Source organism: Alligator sinensis, unplaced genomic scaffold (assembly GCF_000455745.1).
Source record: "Alligator sinensis unplaced genomic scaffold, ASM45574v1 scaffold868_1, whole genome shotgun sequence".
Lineage (NCBI taxonomy): Eukaryota > Metazoa > Chordata > Crocodylia > Alligatoridae > Alligator > Alligator sinensis.
Genome location: NW_005843155.1, coordinates 46,964 through 55,654, shown reverse-complemented (window position 1 = coordinate 55,654; position 8,691 = coordinate 46,964). Strand labels below are relative to the sequence as shown.

At 54.0% G+C, this 8,691-nt stretch overlaps 1 protein-coding gene across 13 annotated transcripts in view; it reads right to left on the bottom strand.

The window, feature by feature from the left end:
• The window catches only part of EFR3B (EFR3 homolog B), a 60,202-nt gene that overhangs the window by 37,817 nt on the left and 13,694 nt on the right, over positions 1–8,691 (bottom strand). For all 13 annotated transcript variants that reach the window (XR_003092161.1, XR_003092159.1, XR_003092160.1 and 10 more), the window contains exons 4-6: positions 5,890–6,011; positions 768–917; positions 125–259 (exon numbers count right to left, since the gene is read on the bottom strand). Coding sequence is in view for 5 of the 13 variants with exons in the window: in XM_025194069.1 (XP_025049854.1) it covers positions 125–259; positions 768–917; positions 5,890–6,011 (407 nt within the window). In the remaining 8 variants the exon portion in view is untranslated. The remainder of the gene's footprint in view (positions 1–124; positions 260–767; positions 918–5,889; positions 6,012–8,691) is intronic.

The following is an 8,691-nucleotide window of genomic DNA, read 5'->3' as shown; positions in this document are numbered from 1 at the left end:
CCTGCTGCTCTTTGTCAACAAGAAAAGCTCTGGCTCTGGGGCAAGGGGGAGAGCGCACCATCCTGCCCTGGGCAGCCCATCCCGGGGCCAGGCAGATGGACAAAGAGCCGATGAGGCAACTCACATGAGAACCGGTTTGATCGCATTCTTGATGTTGCCGTAAGCTGCCCGCCCCAGCAGCTCCCGCAGGCACCTCTCCGCCAGCTCCGCGGGACTCTCCTTCTCCTTCTCCGTGGCTTGCAGAGGCGATGGGGAACGGCTACGAATGGGGAACAGAGAGAGCAAAGGGGTTGCTTTGTGATGTTTCCAAAGACTCGCAGCCCCTCGTCCGTCCTGGGACACGGCTGCTAGATGGCAGCGTCCTTTTTTGCACAATGCACGGTTAACTTGTGCAACTCACTGCCCAGAGCAGCACGAAGCCCCTGCCCCAGACATGACAGCGGTCCTGCAAGGAGCCCCCCTAAACTGTAAAGGCCGTGAAGTGCTGTGATTCTGTGGGGAGAGGACGCACGGCATGTGGTTTGCGGGTTACACCGCTGGGACCGGGCAACGGGTCTGATGGTTTCACCTTTGGTTTCCTGCAGGGCGCTGGGAATGGGACTTCACAAGCAATGGGAATGAGGAGCTCCTGTGCTGTATGCAACCCCTTTGGGCAAAGGGGATGGCCGCGCCGCCTGGAATCACATCTCTTCCATTTGCAGACTCGGTCCTGGGGGGATTTCAAGCGAGACTGCGCTACTAGAAGAGAAAAGCAAGGCTCCACCTACCTCTCGGCCTCCTCGGCGTGCTGCAGGTTGAAAAGCAACGAAGGCACGATCTTGTCCATGTGCTGCGGGTCCCAGATGTTGGCTTGGAGCTCATCATTAACAGTCTTCCTCACCACCCCCTGCAGCCCCTTGATCCCGGACATCCGGATCCTGGGGGAAAGGGTTACAAACAACAGGCATGAGGATACGTGGCCGAGACAGTGCTCTCCATTCATCAGCATGCCCAAGACCCCTGATTGCTCTTGGCAAAGCAGCAGATTGCCCCCATCGCCCCTCACATTTAGGGAGAGGCTGCCACCCAGCAGCTGGAGCAGGGGGACACCTGGGTCCTCACCCTAACTCTAAAAGCTGAATACGAACTAGAGGTGAAGTCAGGACCCTGGGCTTCTCTTCTCAGCCCTGAGAGATGGCTGAGCGACCCGTGAAAACCAGACCCAAGCAGAAGACTGTTCCTTATTTCTTTTGCATTCGTCAGACATTGCAAAGTTCCCTGAGAAGGGGAACAAAGCAGGGGTGGTTTGCCCTCCTCTGTAGCACGGCTTCTGCCTGGGATCTCTCGAGCATATATTAACAATTTTTGCAGCAACAGGACGTTACTGCAAAGCCGTGGTCCCCCTGCTTTACCTATATCAGGTTCGGGTGTGACGTCTTATGTTGTGTCACGGTCAGCCATGTAGTTTTGTTACAAGGTTGGGCAATGGATGTGTCCGGGCTGGTTTGCACAGGGCTGATCCTGCCTCGGGCAGGGGCTGGACTGGATGTGACCTCTGCAGCTCCCTTCCAGCCCCACGGCTCTGGGTGTCTAAGATCCCACTCCTAGGCGGATCCCCTCCCCTGGAGGGTGAGTGGGAAGTTTAAGAGAGTAATTGGAGTTTCCAGGGACCTCAGAAAAACACCCTGCAGGGTCCTGCCACTTTTAGCAAGACTGATTTCAATAGAGAGGCACTGGGCTAGCAACAGGTATTAATGTCAGTCATCAGGAGTAGCAAAGGTCTGATCTGCAGCTGGATTAAATCAGTGAACCCAGCAGGCACAGACTGATGTTTCAGACACCGAGACTCCAGCTCTGAATCACCACGCAGAGGGTCTCGGGCATTTTCTTGACCTCCACGTGATAAAATGCCTACCTCGTTTCCTCACCTACAACAGGTCCTGGAATAAGATGAGCGCCTTGCTCTTGAAAGGCAGAACGAAGAGAAAAGCTCTTTCTTTGTAATCAGTAACTGAGCAGCAGCTGGGGGATCTCACTTTTGCAGAAACCATATTTCTCCCATATCACGCACGCTCCAATTTCCAGCAGCTCGCTTTTGGGGGAAAGGTGAATATTGTGTATGATAAAATAGCATATGCCAAACCCAGGGCTTGAAGACTCTTACCTGGCTTTAAAAAGGCAGCTAATAACCAGCCGTGCCACCAGAGAATAGCCATGTCCATCTGCACTAGCAATGAAGAGAGCAGCACGGAGTGCAGAACAGTTTAAGGGAGAGAAAGGAAGCTTTCTTCTGGTCCAAGGCAGGTCTCAATGCACCAGGGTTGGGATGAAAGGGTGAAGCCAAGGCAAGGGCGGAAAAATATACAACTGGCAACTGGGACCCTATTCCCTGAGGGCCATCTGTGTGTTTTCTCCCAGTTTCATGGGCATTTGTTTCTCAGGGCTTGCAAGCTCGGAAGCTGAATAAGAGCCGGCGAGTTGGGAGTCTTAATGTACTCCTGGTAAAACAGAGGCAAGTCCTTCAGGCTGAGGCATACTCTGGCTTGGCGTCCAGGCATCACCGAGGCTCAGCTAGCTCCATAAGTCCTACAGGAGGCCACCCATGCCACTTATGGTTGGCCACCCCTCTAGGTATGTCACTGAGGGTCCAGCGTCTTATACCACCACCTTAAAGCTTCAGGTGGCTGGGCAATTCAGTCCTAATGCCAAGCAGCAAACCCCATCAGCAGTTCACTGAAATCCCACCGCCTTTGCTGGCATCTGCAAGGTGACATTGCATAAGTTGCTCCCCTTCCCCAATCCTGCCATTCAGCCTGCTCCCTCTCCAAGCCAGATCCAGGCAGGGACTATACAGCAAACGGGAGCTGGATGCTGCCCGATGCAATGAATCCAGTCTTGTCGCGGGGCTCGGGAGCTACTGTAGTGCTCTGGGAAGAGCTAGCCCAGGAGGGATGACCACAGGATCACAAACAAGCCAGGCTGGCAGGGCCCTGAGGAGGTCATCTAGTCCAGCCCCCTGCTCAAGGCAGGATCAGTCCTGTCTGAACTATCCACCTTGGTTCTCCACCTTGGGAAGAAAAACCCGCAGCATCCTTATAGGCTCGGCAGTGCTATGTTGGCCAACACTATGCAAGAAAGAGACTTGGGGGTCATCATTGACCACAAGATGAACATGAGCCTGCAATGCGATGCTGCGCCTAGTAAAGCGACCAAAACGCTGGCTTGCATCCATAGATGCTTCTCAAGCAAATCCCGGGACGTCATTCTCCCCTTGTACTCGGCCCTAGTGAGGCCGCAGCTGGAGTACTGTGTCCAGTTTTGGGCTCCACAATTCAAAAAGGATGTGGAGAAGCTTGAGAGAGTCCAGAGAAGAGCCACGCACATGATCAGAGGTCAGGGAAGCAGACCCTACGATGACAGGATGAGAACCCTGGGGCTCTTTAGCCTGGAAAAGCGCAGGCTCAGGGGTGATCTGATGGCCACCTACAAGTTTATCAGGGGTGACCACCAGCATCTGGGGGAACGTTTGTTCACCAGAGCGCCCCAAGGGATGACGAGGTCGAATGGTCACAAACTACTACAAGACCGTTTCAGGCTGGACATAAGGAAGAACTTCTTTACTGTCCGAGCCCCCAAGGTCTGGAACAGCCTGCCACCGGAGGTGGTTCAAGCGCCTTCATTGAACACCTTCAAGAGCAAACTGGATGCTTATCTTGCTGGGATCCTATGACCCCGGCTGACTTCCTGCCCTTTGGGCGGGGGGCTGGACTCGATGATCTTCCGAGGTCCCTTCCAGCCCTGATGTCTATGAAATCTATGAAATCTATGAAATCCCACATAACTGCTTGTGCGAACAACTCTCTTGCACAGCTACTATGTGCAGTGGCCCAAAACGCCCAAAACACCCTCATTTGCCCCTGGTAAATCAGGGGGACGAGGGCACTGCCAGTGTCCTGCCACTGTCAACAACCTGCTCCTAGCCCCGGAGTTACGCACCATCAGAGCATGAGCTGCTCCCACGTTTCCTCCCATTAAGAGGAAAACAGCCTTAGCACATTAGCATTATAATGTTGCACTCTCTCTGGCCCAGCGCTGCGCATTATTCCCCAGCCTTTCAAGCCTTTTACCAATGTCGAGCTTCATTATGGGGTGAGGGGAAGCAATTAAACTGGATTGGCAGCATTTCTCCCCTCTCCTCCCCTCATAGACTCTCGTTATGAGCAGCAGGGTCGTTACTGAGGCTGAACCAGCAGGATCGCCGAATGCTTTGCAGAGGAGGGAGAAAGCAGCAATTGAGGGTGCTGGTTGTTTTCCAGGGCCCTGCTGACAGGATGGGCTTTGGCAGCAATAAACACTATTCATCCATCTGCATTATTCATAATTAATCCTTCTGGGGCACAAGCTCCCTTCACGGGCAAGCAAGTCACTCATTAGTACTTGAGCACTTTCCCCATGTGACCACCATCGAGTGAGGCACACTCGTACAAAACGCCAGTGCTGGGAAAGGTGACTGGAGGCTGCGAGCAACCAGAGGCCAAGGTGAGCTTCATCCGACCTGGCCCATGTCCAAGACTCCTGTCTGAGGCTCCGTTCACTCACTCATTTATCTTCTGGTGGCTCATAGCGCACTGTCCAAGATGGTGGATTTGTACCCAGTGGGCGCATATACACATGCATTTACTCTGGCTCAAATTTACTCTGGTGTAAGCAACTCCAGAGTAAGGGTTTTTTGGGCAGGTGTCTACACATGCACTGATTGGGGGTCAAATTTGCACCCAGTTCCCTGCAGCCCTACAGCGGGCCCCTGCTGCCACTTGTGGGGAGCACCAGGCTCCCCTTGGGTGCTAGCCCAGGGGCCAGCAGGGAGCACTGGGCCAGGAGACAGCTGTCTGCTGCTACTGGGGGTCTCCCAGTCTGACCCCCATAACCACGAAACTCAGGCTGGGAGATAAGGGTCTCCCAGGCCCCTGCTCCCCAATCATGATGGTGGAGCGGGGGCTGGTAGATAAGGACCTCCCAGTTTGGAGCTCCCTGCTGCTGGGACAAGGGTACATAGCCCCCGCCCAGGCTCCTGGGGCAGAGCCCACCCTGGCAGCAGGCAACTCCCCGGGGAGGGACTATCTCCCACCCCTGGTGGACAGCTGACCGGAAGCAGGTTTGGCTCCGGGTGAGGCATGTACACAAGCGCTACGGTGTCATGACTAATCCCAAGTAAATTTGCTACTTGCATCTGCAGGTAGCAAATTTGCTTGGGATTAGGGAGGTTTGCTGCAAAGTAAGCATGTGCACGTGTAGACGCACGCACTTACTTCACAGTAAACTATGCTAATGCGAAGTTATGAGTCTCATGTAGATGCGCCCAGCGTACCCCATCAGTTCCATCAAAGGAACTGGGGCATGGCATTTGGAAGATATGGGGCGGGACAGATTAGCAAAGAAGTCTGTTCCAAGGTGGCAGCAACTTCCAGGAGTTTGTCCACGGACGCTGTTACACTGACACATGCCGCGCTTACTGCAGAGTAGTTTATCCTGAATTTTGCTCTGAAGCGTCAAGGAGCAGATACATGGCCAGGTAGCTGCCTGCAGCAGCTGCTGCTACAATGCTGAAGCAATCACCCTAGGAGGTGATAGAAATAGGGCAGACACATGCATGGTTCCCCCATGTGACTTTTGCTGGGGTATAAGCTTTCATTTTATGTGGGTCATCTTTACCCTGGAATACAGCAGCCTACATCAGTGTGAGGCCGTGCGATGCGTGTCCGCTGTGCAGCTACAGGGGTACCGCATACCCATTTATTCCATAGTAAATGTGCTGTGCGTCTGTGCTGACAGGGACCCCGAGACCCCAAGTCCCGCCCATGCATTTGCTCGACAAGGAGAAGGCTCAAGCGTTTTATCCCATTCACTCACTTGGTTCTGATCTCCGGGTCGTCATGGCTGGAGTGGCACATCTCACTGAAGCGGGACACGAAGAAGTCATAGCTCCGGTGGTAGGAGGGGGTGTCCTCCTCGATGTTCGCAAACTTCACGAACTAGAAGAGGGAGATGCACGAGACAAGAAGTTAACACAAGGAAAGGAAAGCAAAGGAGTCCTGTTGACCCTGGCTTTGGAAGCAGGCACCGTGAAGACCATTTTTCCATTGACAACCAAGAGCATCCCCAAGCGTGCCGTGATTTGGGCTGGAGGGCACTTTGGCCTTGGTAGCTCCAGCACCCGGAGAGATGACCTGAAGGTGCCTGCCCCAAACGCACAGAGTGCTGCTCGATCCGAGGTAGGAATCCAACCCTGCAAAGCGAAGGTTAAAACAAGACTCGAAAACCCAGTAAATCCAGGAAGCCTCCCAGTAAACACCCCAGATTCAGACCTCAGACCTTAGCTGGTGATGCAGTGGGAGACAGCATCCGACAGCCTGTCTCAGCGGTGCTGGCTCTGCGGAGCTGGCCAGTACATACGATTTGCTTTACATCTCCCGAGTCAGCAGATCAGCACAGTCTGGCTTGGGAGCCTTTAGGCAATCACATGTACAAGCTCTTCTCTGCCGTCACGAGGGCCAAAAACTTACGGCTTTTATTTTATTTTTGCAAATGCAAGCTAAGACTTTCTGATTATTGGTTCGCTCTGAAAAATGCAGCCCCCAGGACCTGCTAAAACATCACAAGGGCTGATATCTAATCCAAACACGGGAGGAGTAGCTGTGTGGAAGAGGAGGCAGCTCCCCCTCCTAACTACAACCTCATATCAATGTCTGACAGAATTTGCAGTGATGTGAAAACAGGGTCGGACTTGGTTTCCCAGGGAAATGCAAGTCCTTGAACCATTTTGCCAACAATCCCACAGTCTGTGTTTTTTCCATGCTTCACATAAAAGGCACAACCTTGGTCAGAGACGGGGTGGGGGTGAGCCCGTCAGACAGCTGCATGCTAAAAGTGCAGCCCTGAAGCTGGGCAGAGCGTCATCTCCATTCGAACCGCGTGATGAAGAAGAAAGGAAGGGCTGTGCTACATCCAAATGTGCAAGGACATCCTCCAAATGCTAAGTGCAATCCAGAACATGCACCGAGAGAGACTGAGCTACGAGGGAGAGGTTATGATGCTTCTGGCGATGAGGATGGCTCAGCACAGGCACCTTGCAGGGGCTGTAGACACCCCATCGCTGGAAGTTTCTAAGTGTAGAAACTCTTGGCTGGGTTGGTTTGGATGGGGACGTTCCTGCCTGGAGCAGGGGGATGGAGGTCCCTTCCAGCCCTACCTTCCTACACATACAAGTGACTGAGCTATTCCAGCTGCTCAAGCATGGAAGACCCCGCCTAAAAATGCTTTGTTCCAGCCCAGAAACACCCATGGGACCTTTTAAACCTCTTGAAAGCAATGATGCTGTGCCAGGCTGGAAAAGGATGTCCTCACATATGTCCACGCTATGCTCCGAGCCAGCCATCTGCTTGCTAGCAGAGAACGTCCTCTACACCGCGTCTGAAGAAGACGCCGGCTGGCTGCCACCGCCGGAAAGAAACATTTTGTTCGCTTCCTTCCACCGGCGTCTGGGGCCAAGCTGGGTGCAGCCCTGCTTATTACAAGCTGTCGTACTGCAAGCTGCCCAGGAGAAAAGCCAGTCTGGTTGGTCAGGCAGCGCACGATGAAGGTGTCCAGGTGATGGGGATGCACTTGGAGCACCTCCCCTCTGAATGCAACCCCAGGAGGACACCTGGCTATCTGCTTTGAATTTAGCTCTCCTAAACTAGCACAGATTGGTGAGCCTTGGACTCAGAGCTTGCCTTTCTATCCACTGTCCAGGCCGTGTGGGGGTGTCCTGGGGGCCCTGCCAGGTCTATAAGGAGAGAAGAGTGTGGTCTCTGCCACACATTCAACCCTTCTGCTGGCCATTCGAGGACTGCGTGAAACTGGCCCATAAGATGCAGGCCTGGGACCAGCAGACTGACTACACAACCCAAGAAGAAGGTTGCTTGGTATAGATCAGCCAGCCTGGATCCAAAGTGGGGGCTTTAAAACAACATACTCAGGATCCCCTGAGCTACCCAGACCCCCTCAGGTCTCTCCATAGGCACTAATGCAAGGTGACGCTCCTCCGTGGGGTTGCTTTGGCGGCTGTCTCCATTCCTGTGGGTACCGCTGAGCCCATCAGAGGGATGGTAGAGCAAACCAGCAACAAGCCTGTAGTCCAGGGTCCAATCCCACAAAGCAACAAGCCCCCCTGCATAACACTACCCACTCTCTGTTCCCAATAAAGTACAGGGAAACCTTCAGGAGGGGCTCAACCCCTCCCAGGATCAAGCCTGATATCCCCACGTTTGCTCGGAGACACATGCCAAGCACCTGCACAGGATGCAACCCTCCTCGGGAGAGACCTCAGCCGCCACAAAGGCGGCTGAGGGATGCCTCTTGCTACAGCTCAGCACAGCCCCTGGCACAAGGGGGGCCCAATCCTGAGGAGGGAAGCTCCTGGCCGCTGCCCCCACCCATATAATCAATGGCAGCCTCTGCCCATCAGACGGCAGACTGAAGACAACGGGCCATCTCATCCCCCTTGACAACCGTCAGACGGGAACAGCGTGCTTTTGTGCCTGCTGAGAGGTGGATTTGAACTCGTGACCTGCAGCGCCAGGACTCCATTACCCAATCCCAGGCCTTCACCTCCAGGCTCTTAACGAGCTGTGTCTGCTGCTCCAACTCAAGCCATTGCAAGTGCACAAAAAC